The sequence below is a fragment of the Pinus tabuliformis genome, chromosome 6, assembly GCF_031772625.1.
Source record: "Pinus tabuliformis cultivar Carrire ecotype Pingquan chromosome 6, CPIR1, whole genome shotgun sequence".
NCBI classification, from domain to species: domain Eukaryota; kingdom Viridiplantae; phylum Streptophyta; class Pinopsida; order Pinales; family Pinaceae; genus Pinus; species Pinus tabuliformis.
The window spans coordinates 168,504,900-168,532,017 of record NC_142292.1 but is presented as its reverse complement, the minus strand read 5'-3'; the positions used below and the strand labels follow the sequence as shown (position 1 = coordinate 168,532,017).

Here is a 27,118-nt window from a genome sequence, read left to right as displayed (position 1 = left end):
ACGAGCTTATCAGAAATGACCTCTGGACAATGGCAATCTGTGGCTAGCACGGAACAACGAGGACCTTCGGTCAAAGCGCGCCGACTGTTGGCCCATGGAGACCACGCATGGATGCAAGTTGGCAATCGGAAGCCCAGATCCAAAAACAGAGGCAGTTTCTGATACGCGATTAGTGCAAATCGCGTATCGCAGGGCAAAACCCTCAGAGAAGAAAAGCCCCGAGCGCTCGATCACAAGGAAAACAGGAAACCATGCGAAAACTATAAGAAGGCGGGTCCTACTCCCAAAACTGGCAGGATATCGCATGCACTTCGAGCGGTAAGCGGGTTTGGCCGAGTTCAGCACGATGCCATACACTGGGCGACACGTGTCCAACGGATGAGAGAGAAAACCGCTTACATCGCGTGAGTAACAGTTAAGCAACTTACCTACGCGATATAGACGGAGACCATAGGATCTAGAGGCTCCAGATCAACGGCGAAGAATCAACCCGATGGATGACCGGATTCGATGGGGAAATAGACTGAGGCACATAAAGGGTTGAGGTCCCGCATGACTGATGAGCTGGCAGAAGAATCAGTTTCGCGGGCAAATCCTGGAGTAACGGAAATAACGACTGTTCAAAAAAGACTGACACTCAGTTTGTAAGGCGACAAGTGGCCACCTCTCTGTGCAGTGTTACACAGCGATGATGACACATAGTAGGGGAATTCCAGCGGACAGAGGTAGGCGATCCAGAGAGCCGGGAAGAGGAAACGAACAGTTAGGGAGCAGATTGGCTTTAAGCCACGAACATACAAAGAGCAGGGGGGAACAGAAGTAGAGAAAGAAGCGAATTGCAGAGAACAGAGAAGCCGAGTTGACCTGCAGAGCAAAGGCAGCATTGAGTAGACAGAGACAGAGAGAGTTCGAGAGTTTGTGAACTCCAGAGAAGGCTTGAGAGGTTCAAGCAACTCCTCTGTGTATACCTGTCCGGTATTGAGTACCAAATTGGGCTCATACCATCGAGACGAGTTGAGGTCAAGATTCAGTAAGGGGGAGTCTGTGTACTCTAGAGGCTTGGGGGATCCAAGTACTACTCTACTGATCATCATCTGTTAAGTGAGACTCAAATTGAGCTTCTTATTCTAAAAACTCTGCTTTAAGACACAATAGAAAAGGCCACCACTGAAGCTGGACCAGGAGACATAGCCCAGGAGGATTGGGTGAACTCCTTATTAAATTTGTTGTGTTTTTATATTCACTTAGTGTGTTTCTCATACTGTTTCCAGTGTCTGTGTATTTCACAATTTTATCGATCCGTTGCTTAAAAATAACATAGACACACCCCAACACATGAGTCTGTAATACCTTCGTTAATTAACTGAGATCATTCACGAGTGATTTTCAGATCAAGAACTTACCATTGTTATCTAAAATTAACACCCAGGCTGTGTGCCTACATCTCATGTTTTCTTCTGTTTATTGATTGACATTAGTCTTGATGATAAGAATAAGATAAATAGAAAGAAGAAAACTAATAATGAAACATCACAAGATAATGTCATAATAAGAGAAACCAATTAACTTGTCACCCTATTGGATTTCTCAATAGATCTTATCCATAGTCTGGTTGGGGCTACAATTTTTAGGAGTACTTGTGAAAATTTGGATGCCCCAAATTTCTATTGCAACAACTGATTTAGTTCTTTCTATCTGTTAATCACTGAACAAATTATTTACTGTTTCCTATAGTAAACACCAAAACTAATACATTGCAGCCTTCACAATTTAAATAAAATGCGAAAACAAGAAACCGAACAAGAAAGAAATACACAACACATCTACACAGTTATTTTTGGAGAAATGTCCCCGGAAATACACAATGCGGGAAAACCGGTGTAGCAACCGAGTGTTTTATTATTATGTAGTAGTAATTCTGAGTACAATTTGTTGGATGCCTAACTGGCTATCCGATACAGAGAGAAACTGGGTAAAACAAATAGTGAGATGATCTCACCCCGTCATTGGAAGAACCAACTTTGATCTCCCTGGAAATAAGCCTCTGCATCAGCCTCTGCGCAAAACTGCGTCAGCCACACGCAATCTTTGCGTCACCTCTGCTGGGACTACGCTGCCCCTCCTTCTAGTCCTCTGTTGGCTGGAAAATTCAACTTTCAGCGTCTCGGTCTCACTTCCTGACTTCCGGCTTCTTAATCTCGATTACCTTAGCAAGAATTTGATCTCCCTCTCAGGCTCTTCGCTGCCATAGCATAGCTCTGCGTGGCCCAACTTTGGCCTCTTTGAACGTAGTTCTACCCTCTCTGGCTTGTACTCTCCGACCCATGAAAAATTCCCTCCGGATACTATCCCTGCCCCTCATTGCAAAAGATCACTTCGAATTCCGTCCTCGACAACTGCTGTGCTTCAGAAATTCGATCTTCTGATCTCTACTCGATGTGTTCTCCAAGTGCCCATCGATGTCCTTCTTATAATCCTCCAATTGAGAACCAACCGCCCAGATTAGATTTTAATCATTGGCTTGGATCATTTGGACTCGATCTCCGTCTTTTTCTAGAAGTTTCACCCATTGTTAGATTTATACCCTTTAATTATTCTAATTTCCTAAGCTTAGACTTAGGTACCCATTAAAAATAGTTAATTATTTTAATAAAACTATCTCTGAGTGGAATTTCCCAAAACAATTTCTGGGTATTGGAGAATGCATGTGTCTAAGGCATCTTGCAAATTTTGAGACTTAGAGCACATTCGATTACCAAAAATCAACAGTCCCTTTTAGCGAGGAACGTGCTTTGGTAATGCAACTTGCTGAAGCATCACTCTGACTTTGAAACATCTCTATCTACGCTGCTGATGTTTGACATCGCTGCCCACCAACTACTGCACAAATGATGCATTTGTACTACTGCTGGCCCTGCCACTACTAACACTGCATCTGTATTGCAACTCCCTCTCAAATTCTGCATCCGTGCTGTTGCTGTTGTTGGCACTGCCACTGCCAACATTGCATCTGCACTGCAACCTTCTTCAACTGCTAGTGCTACTACATCAACAACGAAAAAGCATCCAAAATTACTGAACAAGTGTTAGTTTGATGCATCTCGTTGCTGGAGTTTGACTGCTGCTAGTCTCTATGCTGACCCTTTGAAGCCTGTGCACTGTTGCTGACCTCTGCTCTCTGCCAATGGCACTGCTGCTAACTTTTCTCTACGCTGCTCAGTCTCTGGCGTTCCCAGCCACTGTAACAGTCACTCCGACACTCCTCTGCACCAACTGACACTTGTCTATCCTGCTACTTCTAATTTGGGTTCTCGTAGCAAGGAATTGATCAGAGAGATGGTCTCCTCAAGGATCTTGCCCATCTGCAGTCCTTTCGAACTACAACTCTAGATCACCCCACCTCCCTCTTGGAGGTATCTAGGCTGTCATGGCAAACTCCTCCTCCTCAATCTTCACGGGTGCAACCTTCGGATCATGCTTCTCATCTTTGTCCTTCTTTCTGAGAGGAAATTGTGTTGCGTAGTGACCGAATTCACAAGACCTGAAGCATTTAATCTTCGAGATGTCCTTACGCTCCGCTATTCCTGCTGCCCCTTGGATGTGAGGGTTGCATTCTCTTCCTCCTCCTTGCGCTTCGACCTATTGCTATTGCTTCCATCAAGTTTACACTTGACCAAGTCTCTCCTCAGTGACTCTTGCTTAAGAGTTGCCCACATTCCTTCCCAGTCCGGCAAGTTCTTCCTGTCAAGGATGCTCTGGACAAATACTTGGCACACCTTTGAAACTGAGTTGAGGGCCAGTCTTACCATCCCGGAAGACTGAGGTGTAGACCTCACAGCTGCTAGCTCATCTCGGGTCTCCTGAAGCTTTGCAAGGAACGAATCGATGCGTTCCTCCTACATCTACGTGGACCTCATCTTCTACTCTAAGTACATCTTCCGCTACTCCGAAGATCCTTGATACAATGTCAACAATGCATCCCACATCTCCTTGGCAGTCCCTCTGCCAACGATGTGACAGACCACATGATCTTTCACTTCGTTGAGGATCATTCTCTTTGTCTTTGCCATCTCTTCCTTGTACTTTTTGAGCGGATCTGGATCTGCGGGCACAACTACCACACTATCGACGTAGGTTTTGAGAAAATGTTCATCCAGAAGGCATGACATCCTTGCCTTCTAGATCACATAGTTGGATGCACCATCCAACTGATCCTGATCTCTCAACCCACTGGCTGCCATTTCTGCCACTCGAAAAAGTCGAATGACCTCCTCTCTTATTGTTGCTTAGAAAATGAGAATTCGAATTCCCTGGCTAGGAATTTGCTGAGGAAGAAATTCCCTCAAGTGTCTCTTCTTTCTTCTGACATCTTTCTGCCCAGCAACTGCCTGCAGAAAACTGTGTCACACCAGGAACCCCTCTTCGCTGAAGCTCTTGCTGCACTGCTCCCTCTGCTGTTGACAAATCTTGATCTGGAAATCCTACCTCTGTCTACTCACTCAGAGAGAGATTTACTGCGAAAATCTTGCCCTCCTGGCCTGAACTGCGCACTCACTCTGGCAGTTCGATTTGCTTCCTATGCAACACTTCGACTTCCCTTCTTCCTTTAGCGTTGGGCTCTTCCGGCACTGGTCTCTTGTTTCACTTGCAACTCTGATACCATGTGAAAATTTGGATGCCCCAAATTTCTAATGCAGTAACTGATTAAGTTCCTTCTATCCGTTAATTACTAAACAATTATTTATTGTTTCCTATAGTAAACACCAAAACTAATAGACTGCAACCTTCACCATTTAAATAAAATGCGGAAACAAGAAATTGAACAAGAAAGAAATACACAACACATCTACATAGTTATTTTTTGGACAAATGTCTTTAGAAAAACCCAATGCGGGAAAACTGGTGCAACAACTAAGGGTTTTATTATTATGCAGTAGCAATTCCGAGTACAATTTGTTGGATGCCTAACTGGCTATCCAATACAGAGAGAAACTGGGCAAAACAAATAGTGAGATGATCTCACCCCATCACTAGAAGAACCGACTTTGATCTCGTTGGAAATGAGCCTCTGCGCCCCTTCTACGTCAGCGTTTGCGCAGCACCAGACCAGATCATTTGGACTCGATCTCCGTCTTCTTCTAGATGTTTCACCCACAGTTAGATTAATACCCTTTAATTATTTTAATTTCACAAGTTTAGACTTAGGTACCCATTAAAAATAATTAATTATTCTAATAAAACCGCCTTAGGGTGGAATTTCCCAAAATGATTTCTGGGTATTAAAAAATGCATTTGTCTAAGCCTCCTTGCAAATTTTGAGACTTAGAACACAGCTGATGCTACCAGAAATCTTAGTGATGATATTTCAATTTAATTGGAAGTGGATTTAAAATGTTCAACTTATCATGGTACGAATTTAGATATCATTTTTGGGATTAACTGTGTAGAGTCTAGACTATTCAAAATGATCAGAAATTGGTCAGTTGAGACTAATACTCATGGAAATGGTGATAGATTAATGACTTATTCTATGCAGTTAATCCCAAAAATGATATCTAATATGTTGCACTGCAAAAGCCTCTCGATGCTTAAATGAAAAGAGTGAAGGGAGCTCTATCTATGTAGTTCATCCGGCACAATACTTGCTGAAGTTTTGCAAATGTGGTAGCAGGGGCAACGACACTAACTTTTTACAGACTTGATATGAAATCAAAAGCCAAATCCATATATGATTGCAGTATCATTTTTTGCACTCGCTGTTTCATATATGATGGGGATAAGATCAAAGTGGGCTGTGAAACAAAATGGAATATTGTTACCATTCCATTTTATGTGTAACGAAGTGCTACACTGGAGAGCAGGAGCCTAGTGCTCAGATATACCTTGCACAAGTGGTGCGAAGGGTGTGAGAACCACTTGTGTGGCTCGCCCCTGAAATATGGGAGAGGCCATCAGATGATTATAAATGTTCTAAGATCTTTTGCAATTGTCCTTGATTAATAAACAACAATAAAGTATGAAGTTGCATAAAAACATTTTGGCATCTCTGAGGGATCTCATAATCTCTTGAAGTGTGGATGGCTACAGCCTGAGGATCTAGGGGCCGTGCCAGTCCAGGAATATAGCTCTGAGAAGTTGTGAGTGAGGGATAAGCAAAAACGCAGTAAAATTATTTCAAGTGGTATGTTTATAGCATTCATTCGTTTGAAGAACAATCTTCATGTAATGGCTCTGAGCTTTGTTGCCTCTATACAGGTTGTTTTCAGCACAGTTGTTTTCCGTAGATGACGCTTACACCGTCATTTACATGTTCAAGTCTCTAGGAAAATCTGGCAGAGTCTCCCCATAGGGGACACACCAAACTTATAAATGTTCCGTGAAATAAGTGGGGATGAAAATTTAATAGACCTCCACCATCAAGGGTTAATCTATGTTAACCGTTACCATTACATGCAGCTTCTGATTAATCTTTGAGCAGAGGACTCGAAGTGTGTTCATTTTCTGGTATGAGCATGGATGAGAGCTAGATTTTCTTATAGACTACTGTATTTTCCTGCTTATCAGCTAGCAGTGTAGCTTTCTTGCCATTTTCTGTGTTCATGATGTGATTTTCTTACTTTCTGTTCCTTGCATGCAGTTTTATAGTTTGAGCTTTATTATGTTCTGTAATCTTGTGTGGAGTTCTATGGTTAATGGATTCCGATGGTTACAGCATGCACACTTATAACATAGTGCTGTGAATTCTATTTCTTTTGCCTGATTCAGTATTATTGATCCTCTTAGGTGTAGGCTCTCTGCAGCACCATCAACAAGGCTACTTTTTCAAACCCCAGCTAATCATGATTCATGTCATCCCTATCATGACTTCCTAATCATGACATCATAATCATGAACTCCTAACACAATTTCACTTGTATCTCACAAAATATATGAAACTGAAGTTTTTAAGCAGACTCCCTTTTCAATGGTATGTGCTTTAATAACAATGTCAATAAGATGTCAGACACTAAATCACTAAACAGGTTAAAGGGCAAAATATGGTGATCACAGCTGACTAACATTTGACATAATGCGCTTTATTTATACAACAGTGAATACTATACATCTACTGTTTATGAGCATTTTCCGTCTTAAACAATATAATTAAATTATCAATTTGATATGGGGCACTGCATTCATTACCTTACAATTGGATTGTAATATTCTCTTGATTTCACTGTGACAAACTTGGCTAACCAGAATAATGCATAGCTTCAAATTGTTTTTTGTCTAAGTTCTGTGAATGTGACATCCTCCATCTGCTACTTTGAGATTGTAATCTCTGGTTGGATTTTCTTAGATATTCTTGAAAACTGCAAGAAATCTAAGTATCGTCATTTCTGATTTAACTATTGGTTGGTGGTGCTTTCTAAGGATTAGCCATTTACGATTTAAGATATATTTGGTTGAATTGCAGGACTGGACCATTTGGCATAGAAGTGGGAAGGGTGTTAGGTGGCGGTTTAGTACCTGGTACGTAAACACCTTTTGGGTTATGGTAGATGATATTGCCTACACTTATGTTGTTATAATCAGGCTGAAGTGAACTGTTGGTTATTTCTATATAATTGATCTTTTCCCCTGAATTTAAGTATTTATTTATACATGACCATAAACTAGAATGGGGAATGGGTAGCCTAGTGGGTTAGTTGAATTGGCTTGAACAGACTGTTTCAAGGCAGAGTTTGCCTGTGAGTTCCCCAATTCTATATGGTCCAGCTGAGGTTCAAGTCTCGCTGGGCTTTTATGGTGAAAGGTCACTCGTGTAAAGATTTTTACTGCAGTTTGTCATGCATTATCTTTTTTTGCATTAGGGTTGTTATCATAGCTAAATATATGCAACGATCCATCTTATTATAAAACTTATGAAGTATACATTTATTTCATAGTTGATGATTTGTATCATTGCTGTATTTTTCCTTCCTAGCTTTGTTGGCTGAATTATGTGGTCTAAAATATCGGCTTCATACATCAGAATCTTTCAATGTTTGTACAATTATTATCGTAATTCTTACCCAATTTTGTTGTAAATCTTCATCTAATGCTATGGGATCTAGAATTTTTAGTAGCAAGGGAAAACATCAGAAATTATAAAAACTAGCTGCAGTTGTCAGCAGTAATAGAATCTCATTATTCATTTTGTGTGAGCCTATTTGACATTTAAGCTACATTTAAATCATCTTCAAATATATCCTTTCCTTATGAAGTAGTGTGTTTGCAGTTTTTGTGTGCATCTGATATGGCTTCTCAATGCAATTTCCTTAACAGTTAACTCGCTAATTTTCTTGTCATTTTATCAACACTCACATTTGTGTAGTTTTATTCATAGCAGACATTTGTTTTTTGAGAAATGCATTATATATTACTTCATGGAACAAAGAGTTACGTCATGAAACGGTTAGTGCATTTTAATTTTTGGGCCAATAAAAGGAGTTTTTGGGTCATTGAAGTCAATAGTTCCATTCATACTTGGTTCACATGTATATGAAGGGAAGATATGTTGGTTTTCTCTTAAGGGCCAGTTATCATCCAGGTTAATGTAATCGAGTACAGTTGTTTCAAGATTTTTTTCCAAGTAAGTCTATATAAAGTTTTTGAGGCATGGAACATTAGTTTATCAATCAAGTTGATCTCATTAAGATTTACATGTTCAAGTTTGAGTGGCCGGATGTTTGATGTAATGGAATGTTTGGGGAAAAATATTATTCAAGCAGTGATGGTTTAACCGTTTAAGTAATGGAAGATCCACCATAAAAAGTAATGCTGTCATTATCGTCAGTGGTCTTGTTTATGTGAACAATAAATTGATTGAGCTGATGGGTGTGTGATCATATGAGATGTTCATGTGTGCAATATAGTGTCAAAATTCATGATTAAAGCTCTCTGTTATCCCTCATATTGATGTGAGTGGTAAACATGGTCTTATGCAAGTTGATGGGATCATTATAGGCTTCCAAAGGTTGGAATGTTGGTGGAGTTTGTTCGCATACCTCATTGCCCAACCAATTGAAGGCACTAGTCTCCCTTTTATCCACAGCTCCCCAACCATCTAAATTTTCTTTTCATTTTTCCATTTTTTTTTTATGTTGCTAAGCTTTCTCATACTCCCACTACATACTACATGCGCATCAAGCATTGTAACCCATAGGGAAACCTAACTTGGTTAGGATTCCATTTACCCTCACCTTAAAGAGCAGATGAGAGTTGGTGAGGTGACAGTGGCCAATATTCTATTTCCACAAGGCTAGTACCCTATTTTTTGGACATTAAACTAAAGGTGTTAGTTTGTGTGTTAACACTATCATTCCAGTATGCTTCAATGATAATGTTATTTGTGGTTCTTGGAGGCATTTGTAGATATGCAACAAAAGGCAACAATTTGAATGATAATGCTAATTGTGGTTCCTGGAGGCTTTTGTAGATATGCAACAAAAGGCAACGATTTCTTTTTAAAATTAACTATATTAAGGTTAGAGTAGCTTCCCTCAAGAAATTAATGGTGGGTAAAAGATGAAATATTTTTTAATAGGGGTTTTGATTTAGATCAAGTAAATTATTCTACTTGTTATCATGCTGCTGAATTATTACAATTATTGCTAAGTATTGGGATACTTACACAATCAATATTACATCTCCAACTCTTAATAATTATAATTTCCTTTGTATTTATACCATTCTTGACTTCTAATTTCTCATCTTGACATGTTAATCCTTGTCATTTTGTTTGGGAGCTAAAAAGACATAGGATGAAAAGATCTTTTAGATGTGCTACTATCATGAATTATGTTTGCTTACATTTAGAAGAATCATCATGTGGATCATGAAATCAACAAATTGGTAGAATGTCTTGTTGCGACAAAATCTAGCAGGCCCATAAAGGGGAAGCTTTACTAGGTAAACACTAGATAAGGAGACAACAGTGGGATAATGGCCCACTGTCACCACAGCGAAAACCCCTTGCTCTTTACAGCTTTTCCTCGATGGGAGGAGTCCCAATATGTGATAAAGGTCACCAATGTATAATATTTTGGGTAGAATGTGTTAGGTGATTTGACTAGGACCTTTACAAGGAAAACACAACAATGGTATAAAGCTTCAATTGGAGGCAACTCACTTTCTATATAATGAGCTAGGGCTGCAAGCACAAGGGCTAGGGTTGAGAATTTTGTTGAGTGTTGGAGTGTCCAAAGGTCAAGGCTGAGAGAAAAGTTTGCCAATGATATATGTTAGCGAGATCAAGGCTCATGAAACCTTCAAGAAGCCCCCAAGTTGAAGCAATACAAAAATAGGGTTACCCTCTTAGGAAAATAACTAGTGCAAGAAAGTATAAGGATAAAATTGAAGTGGATGCTCACCAAAAGGATAGATTTTGTGGCAAATACTATCCTCTTGTTTTTTTGGCTCTCCAATCCCCAAAACTCACCTTGCTTAGGGATTTGCATCGAGCCCTAGTTTGCAAGCTTGGCTTTGAAGGCGCCAAAACTAGAGAGAGAAAATATGGAATGAAAGAGTGTTTGATCACCAACCAATTGGATCAGTCCCTGATCCCTTGGGAGTATGGAGTCAGTGATGTTTCAAAAAAGCTAGATAGGCTATAACGAGGCTGAAATTTTGATGCCCTAGCTACTAGAATTCCAACAATTACTTATTCAATGGAAGAAGGGTTTTTCATGGGAGAGCGACCAAGAGTTCACTACTAAGGACATTCATTCACATGCTATGTATGAGTAATGCATGCAGTAGATAATTTGGATTAGCATTCAAAGAAGTTAGGGCACAATTGCAATCAGTATAATGAACAAAATTCCATACATTAGACATGTAAGAGATACATTTTCAAAATTTAGGTACACTTACAAGATAACATGCAAAGAATCCATTCCATTCATCCAAAGAATAGCTCCAAAGTGCAAGTATTTAGCTCCAAATATCAATGTGCATCAAAGATCCAAATATTCAAGAGGCCGAAATGCACAATAAAGCCAAAATATCCAAGTGTGATGTGATAATCCATGACAAATGAAGGCCTCTTGTATTTATATGAGGCAGGTGAGTTCTAATTTAGCTTATTAGCCCCTCAAATGAATAAAATAATGGGAAAATACTAGCCTAGGTCACAAGCCAACCTAGTAGCCTATGTAAAACATAACAATTCTCCACATGTGTGAGCTGAAATAAGAGTGAGTGCTGATGTCATATAAGTGTAGGCCCTTCTAGGGCTGACATTGAGGGAAATGGGTGCCATAATGTGTGTAGAAGCCCTCTAAAATCAACCTCTAGGGGTTGGCCCCTAGATCTTTGTCAATCTCCCTCTGTGGACCCTAATATGGGCTTTGGGGCATAAAAGTGGTCTTAGTGTTGCGGGGGAGCCCCCCCCGTCGATCCCGCCTCCAATCCGCGCTTCGGGCGAGAGCCACTCGGGAGCGGGTCGAGAGCGTGCTCCCAAAATCGCTCCCGAAAAGGGAGCAGGTTGGGAGCGTGCTCCCAAAATCGCTCGCGAAAAGGGAGCGATTTCGGGAGTGCGCTCCCTAATTTTTTATTTTATTTTTTATTTATTTTGTCGCTCCCTGCCTTTTTGGGAGTTTTTTGCCTTTTTTGCAATTTTTTTTTGTAGTAATGTTCAAAATGCAATTTTTTTTGAAAGAAACAAATAATTTTTGAGTGGGGCAGCTTGATGATCAAGTCTAGGCCCTAGTATTGATATGCTATTCACGGTAATGTTAAATTCTTAAAGTAAAAGTGACATTCTCCTTGATCTTCATTTTCATCCTTTTACTTATATTTTTAACATTACCATGAAATGACTTAGGATGTTTGAGAGTGGTTCCGGCCTCATTGGATTTCATATGGAGAAAGTAGAATTTTAGATTTCATTCAAAATCCAGCAAACTTATCAGTTTTTAGGATTTCAGGATTGGGGGATTGTAATGTTTCCATTGAATTTTGTCATGTATTAGGGTATGGAACTCGTATTTAATCAAAAGCATCAATCCCTCTATGTACCTTGATGTTAGTGACATTGGTTGTCGAACTCCTCTATCATGACCCTCCTAAAAATGTACACATCGCTCAAACAAAAACTTGACTTGACATGCTATGCTTTTTCTATCTTATGTTAATGTTGAGAGGGTGATATTAATGACAAAGATCCCTATATAGATAGAGAGGTAATGACAAAGATACCTCTCGATATTAATGCTTAGAGGGTGATATTAATGGCAAAGATCTTGATTTTCCAACAAGAATAAGAAATTAGACATTTCTCGTGGTGGCAAGAGGCCCAAGCATAAGAAATAGATAATAGATTTACTTCTCTTTTCCAGTTTCTAGTAGCTTTTTTTTTTTTAAGCTGTGGTTCACGGTCACTGAGTGGCCGCTACATCCACGGGAAAATATCGGGGCAGATCCACCCGAAGGGATCTGCCCGTCGGCCAATCTTAATAGGTCTAACCCCGAGGGCGTCGAGGAGATTTGACCCCGTGACCTCCCAAATTGGGAAAGTGCTTTAGCAACGGGAACTCGACCATTTGAGCTATCCCTTGGGGCTAGTTTCTAGTAGCTTTTATAACTATTGACTCTTTCATATTTATTATGATATTTTTTTAAACAATATATGACAATTTAAGTTTGAAGTTGGCAATTATAACTCATTAGTAATGAATTATGAATATGATGCTTCATGAAAGTTGAAAGTTGTTTCATTTCATTTCATTTTATAACATTTCATTTCATGTTAGATATTATTTGTTGTAATGGTTACACTTAGCTTACAAGTAGAACTTTGGTGATCAAGGATGATAAATGTTATATATTCAATTTTAAAAGCTTGAAACTTTAAGATTGATGAATCATGAGACTCAATATGTTGTATGTTACTATGTTACTAACTTGTGGACGTGGTTGATGAAGATTATAACTTCTAGATGATTGTTGTTATATGGTTCAATCTATGTTTTTTTATGTTTTTTATATCTAATTCATTATTCTACATGTTTTTGTTGACATATATGCAATGTTACTTGGGAGCGGGAGCGGAAGCGGGAGCGGGAGCGACCATTTTTAGAAGCTCCCGGTTTGGGAGCGAATCCCGGAGCGATTTTTTAAAAATATATATATTTTTTAATTTTTGATACATATATGTCAACAAAAACATGTAGAATGATGAATTAGATATAAAAAACATAAAAAAGCATAGATTGAACCATATAACAACAATCATCTAGAAGTTATAATCTTCATCAACCACGTCCGCAAGTTAGTAACATAGTAACATACAACATATTGAGTCTCATGATTCATCAATCTTAAAGTTTCAAGCTTTCAAAATTCAATATATAACATTTATCATCATTGATCACCAAAGTTGTACTTGTAAGCTAAGTGTAACCATTACAACAAATAATATCTAACATGAAATGAAATGTTATAAAATGAAATGAAATGAAACAACTTTCAACTTTCATGAAGCATCATATTCATAATTCATTACTAATGAGTTATAATTGCCAACTTCAAACTTAAATTGTCATATATTGTTTAAAAAAATATCATAATAAATATGAAAGAGTCAATAGTTATAAAAGCTACTAGAAACTAGAAAAGAGAAGTAAATCTATTATCTATTTCTTATGCTTGGGCCTCTTGCCACCACGAGAAATGTCTAATTTTTTAGTCTTGTTGCAAAATCAGGATCTTTGTCATTAATATCACCCTCCAAGCATTAATATCCAGAGGTATCTTTGTCATTACCTTTGTATCTGTATAGGGATCTTTGTCATTAATATCACCCTCTAAGCATTAACATAAGATAGAAAAAGCATAGCATGTCAAGTCAAGATTTTGTTTGAGTGATGCGTACATTTTTAGAAGGGTCATGATAGAGGAGTTCGACAACCAATGTCACTAACATCAAGGTACATAGAGGGATTGGTACTCTTGATTAAATATGAGTTCCATACCCTAATACATGACAAAATTCAATGGAAACATTGCAATCCCCCAATCCTGAAATCCTGAAAAACTGATAAGTCTGCTGGATTTTGAATGAAATCTAAAATTCTACTTTCTCCATATGAAATCCAATGAGGACGAAACCACTCTCAAACATCCTGAGTCATTTCATGGTAATGTTAAAAATTTAAGTAAAAGGATGAAAATGAAAATTAAAGAAAATGTCACTTTTACTTTATGAATTTAACATTACCATGAATAGCATATCAATACTAGGGCCTAGACTTGATCATTAAGTTGCCCCACTCAAAAACTATTTGTTTCTTTAAAAAAAAATTGCATTTCGAACATTACTACAAAAAAAAAAAATGCTAAAAAGGCAAAACGCTCCTGAAAAGGCAGGGAGCGAATTTTTTTTTAGGGAGCGCGCTCCCGACCCGCTCCCGAGTCGCTCCCGCCCGGAGCGCGGATCGGGAGCGGGAGCGAGGGGGGGGGGGCGCTCCCCCGCAACACTGCATATATGTATCAAAATATAAAAAATATATATATTATATAAAAATGCTCCACGATTCACTCCCAAACCGGGAGCTTTTGAAAATGTCGCTCCCGCTCCCGTTTTCGCTCCCGCTCCCGCTTTCGCTCCCACTCCCAAGTAACACTGAGTGGTCTTATGGGTCTCCAAGTGGCTAAAATCCCTGTCTTTGTTCTCATGTTGAGGGCTCTCAAGGTGCTGCTAGCCCTCCCATGTCTCAGTGTGTGAAACCATCCTCATGTGGGCTTTGGACTAACTACCATCCATCTGATCAGTGCTAAGTCGACTTGGGGCATGTTGGTCCAGGTGCATCATCCCCTAAAAGTCAACAATAAAATGCTATGGGTGCTCGGGGTGCTCATGCATGTAAGTGGTGCTCTACAGTTGTTTGGAGTCTCATGGCTCTCAACGCCACACCTGTAGGTGTTAATATGTCCCTCTGCAAGACCTGGAACCCAGTTATGTTGTCCAGACCTATAGATGGAACCACGTGTCAGTTACACACAATATTTAGTGTTACAACTTTCACCATTAGGTACAATCATCATTGCATCTTAGTGAACCAACCTTGAAAGTAATGGGCAAATTAAAACTCCATATAAGGCTTCCCCTCAGAAATTAGGGCTTTGGTCACGTAATGGTGTTAGCACTCTAGGTAGGAGTGATTAATAGACAACCCTATTAGGTGTTCTCACGCCCCAAAGGGAAGTGACATGTCCTTGGTCCACCCTTCAATCATGCCATGCGAATAATGATGGAACAGAGGGGAAAGGTTTCTTCGCCAAGTGCCATGGTTAAAGGGACCAACTATGATGGGCTCCTCATTCTAAGTGTATAGATGTTATGTAATTGATTAACATGTAATTAGGGCACAATCAAAGATCATGCCCCTTTCCGTACAGGTGCCCAAGGGCTTATTTAAGCCAGGGTCTTGCCTGTAAAACAAAATCATTCAATAATTAATATATGTATCTATTCATTTTATCTAAGTTTGTGCGGGTGGTATCAGAGCAAGCACTCCTTTGGCCTGTGGATATCCGCTGCCTCCAGTCTTCGACCTATCGTGCTCCAACTATCGATTCTTCCACGCCACTGCTCTGCGCTTTTGTTCCCTTACCTTCCAACCCACGTCACAAATTTCATCCGCATCCTTGTTTTTTGTTTTTTTCTTACGCCGTCCCTGTATCGTGTCGCTGATCTGGACGCCGTTCCTTTCGCTACCCATTCTCCCCGTCTGCACTGCTGTCTGTCGTCAGCGCTCATTTCCACGTCCAAATCCCCGGTTCCAACCTGCTCCTCTGCTCTCCCTACTGTGCTCATTCCCTCCCATCCTTCCAACCCATAGGCTGTCACTGTCGCTAGGTTGAACCACGACAGCGAACCACAACAATGAACAAGGCAACGAATTCTCTGGTTATAATTGTATAGTGGGTATTAATATATATATACTATATAGTTATATATATTTAATATATTTATTAATTAATTTAAAATAAATAAATAAATAATTATTGAAAAAGAAAAAAAATAGAATGAAGTTGAGATTTTTTTTAAGCTGGATAAATATACGCCACCATAGACTTGGTCAATGTTGTCGTCAATTTCAATGGCAGATTTTAGTAAAAAATTGTTTGACCTCAAGAATAAGGTTACCGAGCATTCCAATGAAATCAAGGAGCTCCAGGATACAACAAAGAGAATAGAAATTCAGCTTGATCAAAACCATAACGTATTTAAAAGAGAGCATGCAATCCTTTCAAATACGGTGAATTTGAATTATAATCAAACAATGATGATGTTGACTTGTATTTGTGACAAGTTGAAGATTACACCCGATCAAATACCCCAGAGTAATGAAGCTACTCAACATCTCAGTTCGCTAGATTCGTCAAACTCGTCAGACTCACATGAGAAAACTGAGTCTCCAAAAACATCGTGCACACCCCATTAGCAAAATAGTAACACGAATTTTCAAAATATGTAGCTCTGGAATCAATTCTCAAATATGCAGCTTGCAAATCAATACCCTCTCTTTACTCCAACAGTTGCGACGTATCAACGAAGAGCGAAACTTGAACTTTCCAAATTTGACGGTAACGAGAAGTGCAACGTTGCATGGTTCAACAAAGCAAAAGAATATTTCAAGATTTATGGTATTGACAATGATGACGAAAATATCAAGCATGCATCCATGCAAATGGAAGGTGAAGCATATAATTGGTAAATGTGGTGGAAAAGATAACACTTACTGTTAGTTGGAGAAAATTCAAAAAGGCATTCTTTAAAAGGTTTCAAGGTGTTAAGGAGGAAGAATTTTTCTTAGCACTCACCATATTGCAACAACAAGGGGATGTGGACAAATACACCTGGGAATGGGAAACTTTAGCCACACGAGTACTTGGAATATTTGAAACTCGTCTCATTTGATCATACATCCCAAGACTTAAACCCCATCTACAGGCAAAACTTGAGCTTCATGGCATTACTTCGATAGAAGAAGCAAGACAAAAAGCGAAAGCTGCTGAGAAGAAACATGAAAAGATTCAGTATCCAAAGGTTGAAAGAGTATATTCGAGATGAAGATTTTCTCAGGCTGCAAACATGGATAATACAAAATATGTACCACCGCATCTTCGTGAAGGAGACAGAACTAATTTGGAAATGCAAAGGATGAAATAAGGTAAGCGTAGACGTTGTAACAAAAAATTGGACCCGAGACACAAATGTGCTAAAGGGAAAGAAACCAAGAACTTATGTACATGTGAAGCAACTAATGATTCAGACAATGAAGAATTAGACGAAAAAGAAATTGAATATTCTCCACAATTTACTCCAGAACCAGATGATGAAAGTATTCCACAAGTATCATTATCAACCATGACAAGTATATGACAATCCCAGACATTAAAATTAAAAAGGCATATCAAGAAGAACAATGTAATGGTCCTAATCGATAACGGTAGCACCCACAATTTTTTGGACTCAACCATGGTGAAGAAACTCAACATTTTCACATTTCCCATGCCCAACATGAAGGTTATTGTAGCTGACAGCAAGAAAAATGTAGAGGTAGGGAAATGCCATAAAGTCAATTTTGCAGATTGAAGACTATAATCTAGAATCTCCGTTCTACACTATGCCATTGGGAGGAGTGGATGTGGTCTTAGGTATCCAATGGTTACAAACCCTAGGCACTTATTCTGCCAACCATCAAAAGCAATTTTTAAGATTTAAATGGGAAGGGCAGAAGTACAAGTTATATGGATTCTAGCCACTTGAGAATCAAGGTGTATAGTCATCCCAAATGATGAAAATGATTCGGAAGGGAGCACCAACTTATGTAGTACATTGTCATCACTTAGAAATGTTAACTTTGAATCTGGTCAATGAAGAAGCACCAGAAGTTGAAGAGCTAATTCAAAAACACGAAAAAGTTTGCCAAGACGTTCCAATGAAGATGCCTCCTAAAAGAGAAATCGAGCATACAATAGAAGTCAAAGCGGTATCAAATCCCATCAACATCAAATGTATTGATATCCACATCATCAAAAAACTGAAATTGAGAGATTAGTCCAAGATCTTTTAAAGTGTGGCATCATCACAAAAAGTAAAAGCTCGTATGCTGCTCCATTTGTACTAGTTCGAAAGAAAGATGGATCATTCAGATTATGCGTCGATTATCGAGGACTAAACAAAATCACAATTAAAAACAAGTTCCCAATTTCTTTTATCGATGAAATGTTGGATGAACTACATGGTGCTAAATACTTCTCAAAATTGGACTTAAGGTTAGGGTATTACCAAATCAGAATAAGGTTTGAAGACGTAACAAAAAATGTGTTCCGAACACATGAAGGTCATTATGAGTTTAAAGTAATGCCTTTTGGTTTAACCAGTGCACCGACAACATTCCAAGCTGCTATGAATGAGCTATTCCATCCATATCTAAGGAAGTTTGTGTTAGTATTCTTTGATGACATTCTAATTTATAGTAAAACATGGAAGGAGCACTTACACCATTTGGAACAAGTTCTTACTGTATTAGAAAAACATTAGTTTTATGCCAAGAAGTCCAAATGCACTTTTGGGAAGGACGAAGTAGAATATCTCGGACATATAATATCTAAGGAAGGAGTAAACATAGATCCTAATAAAATCAAGGCTATAAGGGAATGGCTCAAACCAGTTAATATCTCCAAGCTAAGAAGATTCTTAGGATTGAACGGGTATTATCGAAGATTTTTTAAAAACTATAGCCATATAAACGTAGCCCTAAGGAACCTTCTAAAGAAGAACTCATTTCGATGGAATGATGAAGCAAAAAAGTGTTTTGAAGGCTTGAAGGAAGTTATGTCTAATGCCCCTATATTGGCAACTCCAGACTAATCAAAACCATTTGTAATTGAGTGTGTTGCTTTAGGTTTTGGCTTAGGAGTAGTACTAATGCAGGATGGACACCCAATCGCGTTTGAGAGCAGGAAGCTCAATAAGCAAGAACATCTCAAGTCTACATACAATAAGGAAATGCTTGCTATTATGCACAAATTAGCCAAATGGAGACACTATCTCTTGGGAAGTAAGTTCTTAATACAAACATATCATAATAGTCTTCAGAATCTCCTCCAGTAGAAAATGCTATCTACAAAACAACAAAAATGGATCGAAAAAATGGCTGCCTTCGACATGGATATATTACATAAAAAAGGGAAAGATAATGTGGTAACTAATACTATGTCTAGGAAAGACGAGGAACCATCATTACTTGTAGTTTCAGCTGTTGTTCCTGATTGGCTTAATGAGATTCGAAGTGAATATGCTAAAGATCCCAAAACAAGTGCTATAATTAATAACATGCCTCAGAATTCAAAATTTGAATGGAAAAACGATATTCTATGGTACAAGGGAAAAATTTGTCTGGGTTCAAATTCGAAATTTAAAGCCAAGATTCTCAAAGAGTCGCATGATTCACAATCAACCAGACATGTAAGATTCTTTAAAACCTACTATAATGCACGTCAATGATTCTTTTGGAAGGGAATAAATAGTGATATTCAAAAATATGTAGCAGAATGTGATCAATGTCAACGAAATAAAAGTGAGAACATTATGACCCCAGGGTTGCTCCACCCCTTAAATATCCCAAACAAAAAATGGGAAGAAATATCAATGGATTTTATTGAAGGATTACCCATGTCAGATAGGAAAGATAAAATTCTTGTAGTAGTAGACAGACTCACAAAGTATGCACATTTCATAGGAATGAAGAAATTAGATTCAACAAAAGAGATCGCCGAGATATTTTGCAAGAATGTCTACAAATTAGATGGATTCCCTAAAGTCATTGTTAGTGATTGAGATCCCAAGTTTGAAGGGAATTTTTGGAAGGAGCTTTTCAAGCATATTGGAACATACCTCAACTTGAGTTCTGCATATCATGCGCAAACAAATGGTCAGACAGAAACTGTTAATAAGTGCTTAGAAGCTTAACTTCGTTGTTATGCAATAGACAAGCAAAATAAGTGGGCTCAGTAGTTACATCTCGCTGAATAGTGGTACAATTCAACTTATCACACTTTCGAAAAGATGACCCCATTTCAAAGTTCTGTACGGATATGAACCTCCCAAATGGAAGGATTTGGCCACTTTTGAGACAAAAGTCCCAACAGTAAAGGAGCAATTAGAAGAAACCCAAAGAGGTTTTCAAACATTAAAAGAAAAGCTTAGTATTGCAAGAAATTGCCTGAAGCAGCAGGCCGACCGACACGGAACAGAGAGAGAATTTGAAGTTGGAGAATGGGTATTTGTTAAACTTCAACCTTACAAGCAACTATCCCTAAAACAAAAAGCGAAAAACAAATTGGCGCCAATGTTTTATGGGGCATATTAGATTAACAAAAAGATCATCCAAGTAGCATACAACTTAAGCCTTCTAGACAAAAGTCAAGTTCACAACGATTTCCATGTATCTTGTCTTAGAAAGGCATTGGGTAGACACCAATCAGCACAGACAACACTTCCGATATTTGATGATGAAGGCAAGTTCATATTAGAACCAGAAGGAATTGTTACCACTAGGAAAGGAATTCGCGATCTCGAGTAATTAAAGAATACCTTATCAAGTGGAAGAATCTACCAGATGAAGAAGCCTCATGGGAGCCAAAAGCCTTTTTCCAAAAACACCCGTCGTTGCGTATGCTTTGAGGACAAAGCATATTTTCAAGAGGAAGGCAATGTTATGTAATTAATTAACATGTAATTGGGAGACGATCAACGATGATGCCCCTTCCCGTACAGGTGCCTAAGGGCTTATTTAATCCAGGGCCTTGCCTATAAAAAACATCATTCAATAGTTAATATATGTATCTATTCATTTTATCTGAGTTTGTGTGCTCGAATAGATGTGGGGATGGAGCAATTGTGAATGCTGTTGAAATTTGTAACTAGGTTTGGTATCCATAAATGTATTTAAGTCACAATGAAATGAACTTATCAAAGAACGAAGAAAATATTATTATTATTATTATTACGACTTATTAAATGTAAAATTTTCTGTTTTCCCAACCCGGTTTTCAGTTTCACCTTATTTCTCCCATGTAGTTAAATGCCCATTCCCATAGCCATACATTTAACAGACTGAAAAAATAAATATTGCTGAAAACACAAATTCTGGAAATTTTTCAGAGTGTTGGAAATTGCAGAAATAAAAATCAGCAATTAAAAACAGCCATTAAAACGCATTAAAACATTGATATTTTTGGTCAACTTGACCCTGGAAAAACCCCCTACAACTCTTGGGGAAAACCAGTTTGAGAACTCTTCTTTATTTCTGGAAAATGCCTTTTTACAGAGAAAATTTTCAGCTAATAAATTTCAGCAAAAACAGAAATTTCCAGCAAGCAAAACTTATCTGTTTTCAGCCCAACAGACAATCTGAAAAGTGTTGTACGAGATGTACGGGCTGTACGGACGTACGGACCGTACGGACTGTACGGACCGTACGGACAGCCGTACAGACTTGTACGGACAGACCTCGAAAAATGTGCAGAAAATCGCCTCCTCGATATTCGTGCTGAAAATTAATTTTTCCACTGTTTTGCTCACAAAAATTGCCTTTTTCTGCTTGTTCTTTATGCTGTTCGGATTTGCTGAAGTGCTGCCTGTATGTGTGCCAAACTGCTGCCTCTTTCTCCTCCTTGTCCAGAAATCTCTCTTGCTCTCTTGCTCTCCTTCTCCCAATCTGCTCATGAAAGAAAGAATGATCTTTTTCCTCCTTTTCCTCCCTTAACCCAACCCTAAATGACTTTTGGGTGATCCCTAAATCCAATGGCTGAAATAGATTTAGATCAATGGCTGAGATTAAATGCTCATTTAAATCTCACTTTCTATTTTTTAATTCACCCCACTTTAATAAAGACCCACTTAGTCATTTATTTCCAAAGTCACTTTTCCTTTCTAATTTTTCATTGACTTTATAAAAGTCACTTTAAAATTAGACTTAGTAACTTTATCACTTAAAGTCACTTTCAAATTAGATTTAACTTTATAAAAATTATAAAGTTACTTTAGGAGAAAAATTAAATTCTTTTGGACACTTTTCCCTAGGCCAAAGATCAAAGCCTTAGGGAACCACCTGTCCTCCGGTACCAAATTTCAACATTAAAGCATGGGTTTCATGCTTGGGTCATCTTGTTTAAGGTCAAATTCCCCATTGAGGACGTTTAGGATTTATTCTGAGTCGTTAGAGTCATTGTACATTAAAAGAGACCCATCTCGAGCTTTCGAATCATGTAAAAATAATTATTTTTGAGTAAAAAATGAATTTAGTCTCCTCCACACCAAGTCGACCACAAGAAGATCAAGTTGGCCTCAAGAAGAGTAATTCGACCTCCCTGGAAGGCTATATATACAAGGCAATTCGAATTCATTTAGATCATCTCACTCTCTCACACATAGTTTGATATCTGGAGCTGGAAGCTGGGAAGTGCAAAGTTGGTAAAGGGCTAGAAGAAGAGATGGAAAGAAGTGCGAGTTTTTGGAGGAAGATAGAAGACCTCAAGATTAAAAGTTTGGAACAACTCTCACTCACTTCTGTGGTGAATCAAGGGAGATCAAAATTACTCTAGTTTGGTTGAAGTTGCTGATGCTGCAACTGATGTTGCTAGGTCGAAGCTGCTTTTGAAGGATTATCATCTGCAAGAAGGATTGAGGGTTGACTTGGTGTGAAGGAAGTTTTTGTCTGGGTCTAGAGTCTTGGATTATCTCGAGAAACTATTGAAGGACGAATTGTTGATTGGGTTTTCCCCTAGATAGGAGTTTTTCCCTAGATGTACGCCTACATCTGTTGTCCTTGTGTCACTGTTTTGGTAATTGCTTGATGAACTAAACGATAAAAGAAGAACATAAAGATAAAAAAATCACAAGTAATTATCTATACAAGAAAATCTTTGTGCCTTTTTGATAATATAACATGGTCTCAGAGCTAAGGTGGAGGAAAAGGGAAGTTTTGAGTGTCTACTAGAAGCAATCTAAGGATTGATCAAGAGATCATATAAGGAGCTCTTATAAGAGAAGAAGCTCACTATCTTCAAGGACAATGTCTAACACAATAAAGAGAGAACAAATTGGAAGGAGCATCAAACTATAGATCTTGGAAAAAGAGAATTGACCTCATTCTTGAAAAGAACAAGGTCTTGGATTTGGTCAAAGGAAAGGTGAAGAAACCTACCGAAGAATTTAGTGTTGTAGACATGGTGAAGTATAGAGAATTGGAGATATTGGTTATGACACTGATGGTAGAAAGCATAAAGGACAATCTTGTCCCATACATTTCGAATATAGACCATGCTCAAGAAATGTATGAAGCTTTGCCAAAATTACTCACTATCAAGAACATTGGTGAAGTAACAAGTTTGAAGAATGAGTTAAGGACTACAAAGATGACAAAGGATGATACTGTGGCTCCCTTCTTTGTGAGGATATCTAGAATTGGAGATGAAATTCAAGCCATAGATGAAATTGTACTAGAAGAGGAGCTAGTAATCACTGCAGTATTGGGATTACCACCTACTTGGAGTTCTTTTGCTTTAGGGCTCGATAGTTGGAAAGAAGCTCCTACCTTTGAACAATTGTGGAATGCTTGCACTCAAGAAGAAATGAGAATTTCATTAGTATCCAACAACGAAGAAGAAATGGTTTCAAATGCATACTTCGCTTCTCATAAGAAAGGACACTCCAAGAAGTGAAGAGGGCCAAGAAGGAAGGTTGATATGTCCAAGATAGAATGCTACCAATGCCACAAGATGGGTCACTATAGAAGTGGTTGTCCTGACAATCCAAAGAACAAGACAAGAATCAGAGACGAAGCCAATGTTGTTGAAGAAAGATCTCTAAAGAAGACTAAGCCCGAAGAACTGGATATAAGGGACTTAAACTATTAAGTCCTTTGATCTAAGCTTTAGTTATTTCATTTTTGAGTTCTAGTTTTTGTAGGTTTAACATTTTGGAAAAACATTTTTTTTATTCTTAAGGTCACAGGTACCAGTCAAGCTTGGAGGGAGCCCTCATCAACCTCCAAAGTTAAGTATCTTGTTACCATTTTCGTTCCTAGTCTTCCATAGTTATCCAATTTTGTTTGCATTAAATACTAATCACATTTCTACTCTTTTTCCTTGTTTAGGAAAAACTTGCTAAAGACTCAAGGAAGAAGGCCTCACAAGACAAAGCATTGGAATTTCCACAATATTGGGTCTAGGTTAGAGTCTTAGAATCTCTGACGCTACCAAACCAAGAATCTCAATAAGAACTACTTTGTACAATGGAAAATATAAATTAGTAAATCACATATGCATAAGTATACAGAATTTTTAACAAAATATTGTACAATAATGTACAACCCTATCTTCGTTATATTAAGCCATTTTGAATAATACAACAATCTATGGTATACAAGATGCAATGACAAACATGCTGCGCAGAGTTTATGTTGTATCTTGTCTTGCCGGTCCTTCATTTCCTTACTGCTCCTTAGTCCTTCAAAGGACAACACATAGAGACTCTAGGAGGGTTGCCACCTAACACTGTTGCTAGTCACTGATGCTGCGTGTACACGGGCTGATCCAATTTTCTCTCTAGGTTGGCCAATACCTGACCTCAAATCTGCGTTCTAATAACTTATTTCGTCCATCAAAGAACTACTCATAAGGCTCCAAACTTCACCCAATCTTCAGCTATCTTTGTCACTTAAAGACTGCTAGTCTAGGGCTACTTTGGTCACTTTCTTGTTGCCCTCCACTAACCACCAAGTGCCCAATACTCTACTGTAGGATCTGCTCCTAAAAATAGGCTTTCATTCACCAAGACAAGCCCTGCAATTGGCTCCCACAGGCTGCAAATGTAATCTGATCCAAATTGATCCAAACCTAGACCGAACACAAGGCAAAACTCAGTCAAACATACCTTTTGACTGCTGCTCTAAACTGAAGTGAACTGCTGTAGATGAGGTTGCTTGGTTAGGGCTTCTCACAACCACTTGTGAACCCACTTTTCTACCTCCTAATAGCCTCCTACAGCTGTGGCACACCTTCTTCTAATTGCTGTTGACCCACGCTGGTGTGTACAGCTAAGAAGGACCCTTAAACACACCCAACAACACCTTGTTTGAGCTTTGGCCTTTTTGCAATTACCCCTGTGCTATCCCTCGCCTAAACAATGATGAATGGTGGCACAAGCTCCCTCACAAACCACCCAACAATGTTCCTCTGTAATGCGGCCTCCCTGCTGGCTAACTCGCACTTCAAAACTGTCATAAGGGAGACACCTAACGTCCCTTCTCCTTTGCTGAAGTTACCCTAGCATGCGGCCCAAAACATAGATCCTTTTCCTCCTCCAACGAGCTGCCTTTTTCTCTTGTACGTTGCCGTTATGTTGCACAAATGGATGAGGATTAGAGTTGTCCAACTCCTTCCACATATACACATAGGAAAGGCTCCCTCCAACGTCTAACATATGCTTGACAAGCTGTCACATGCCTTCTTAACACTAAGCCGACCTTTACACTTCTTGTGCAAACCCACATATGAACTTCAAAAATTCATAACTCAAGTTCTAGAGCTTCGATTCGAGTGATCTTCGAAGCGCTGGAATCGCCACGCCAAGCTCTGTCACTTCAAATTTTCTCATGCTCAAATTCTTCATGGTTTTGGTCCAAATCCCGATGGGTGCAAAACGCCATAGTTGGGTTCCAAGCTCACAAGTGACTCTTGTGGCGCTTTGCCCTCCAATCCCTGAACCCTAGGTCTTGGAGTACCTCCCAAGCTACTAAAAAATAAACACTCCCTTTTAGCGAGGGAGGTACTTCTAAGACTAGGAAGTAACTCATCATCATCATTACTACTAGCAACACTCGCCAACTCTTGGCGCTCACAATTGCAGCAATCCCTGTTCTGTGAACTACACCTCTCTCGGAAGTGTCACTGTCACTGCTGGAAGCATCCTGCTTCTTCTTCTTCTCCTGTATCACTTTCCAATCTCTCCATGATTCTTTCTTGCCAAATGTGGAAGCACCCTTGCTTCCCATTGGCCATGCGCTCTTCTTGCGCTGCAAAGTTTCCCTTTGAATCTGCAAGGAGCTCGACTCCCTCTGAGCCTCTAGAACTTGGACCTTCTTCTCGGGAACCTGTACTTGTACCTTTGAAGCCTGCACCTGCAACTGCTTCTCTAGAACCTGCACCTGCTCCACCTGCTTCTTCCCATGATCCATAGGCTTGCCTGTTAGCCTGTATAGACCATGCACTCTAACTCCAAGCACAATCCCATTGGAGCTAGAGCCTCTAGGCCTGAGTCTTGCCTTCCCATCCTGGAACAAGACCTCAAACCCCTTCTTCTTGATCATCGAGACAAAAATCACGCTATATCTGAGTCTTGGTACAAACAGTACATCCTAGACCCGCATCACTCGTCTTGTCTCCATTCTAAATGGCACAACTCCCGATCCTCGGATCTCCTTCTAACTCTTGTCGCCCAACACCATGTGCAACTTCGAGTCCCATTCAGCTAGAGTCTCATAAACCTCTTGTTACCTTGTCGTATGTTTCGTCGCGCCACTGTCCACATACCATCCATCCTCATCGATAGTACCTTGCGAGAAATGAGAGATCATGGCAAAGTCGTCCTCCTCCAATCTCCCGGTGAGAGCATAAATCTCAGCAGAAAAGGCAACACCAACGACCTGCTTTCCTTTCTTCTTCTTGTCATATCCCTTCTTCTTCATTGGACATCTTGAGGAAAAATGACCCATCTCGCCACAGTTGAAACATTTGACTTTACTTAAGTCCTTCTCCTTACCCTTCATTCACGCTGCAAGTGCCATGTCATCCTCTGAAGCCCTCTTCTTTGGATGAAGATCATCGTCTTGCAACTCTTCCTGAATGAAGTCGCCCCACAGACTATTCCAGTATGGCAACAATCCCTTTGATGAAGGGTTTCCATTCCTCAGCGAACCCTTTCAAAGCAATCCTCACCATAACTGAATCTGAAATAGTCACACTGACGATAGCGAGCTCATCTCTGACCTGAGACAATCTCGTCAGATACTAAGTC

The 27,118-nt window shown here is 39.1% G+C and overlaps 1 protein-coding gene across 2 annotated transcripts in view; it reads left to right on the top strand.

Annotated features, from left to right (window-relative positions):
* The window catches only part of LOC149257915 (DNA repair protein RadA-like protein), a 396,618-nt gene that overhangs the window by 65,745 nt on the left and 303,755 nt on the right, over positions 1–27,118 (top strand). For both annotated transcript variants that reach the window (XM_089414587.1, XM_089414584.1), the window contains exon 2: positions 7,457–7,512. In XM_089414587.1, the coding sequence (XP_089270713.1) occupies positions 7,457–7,512 (56 nt within the window). The remainder of the gene's footprint in view (positions 1–7,456; positions 7,513–27,118) is intronic.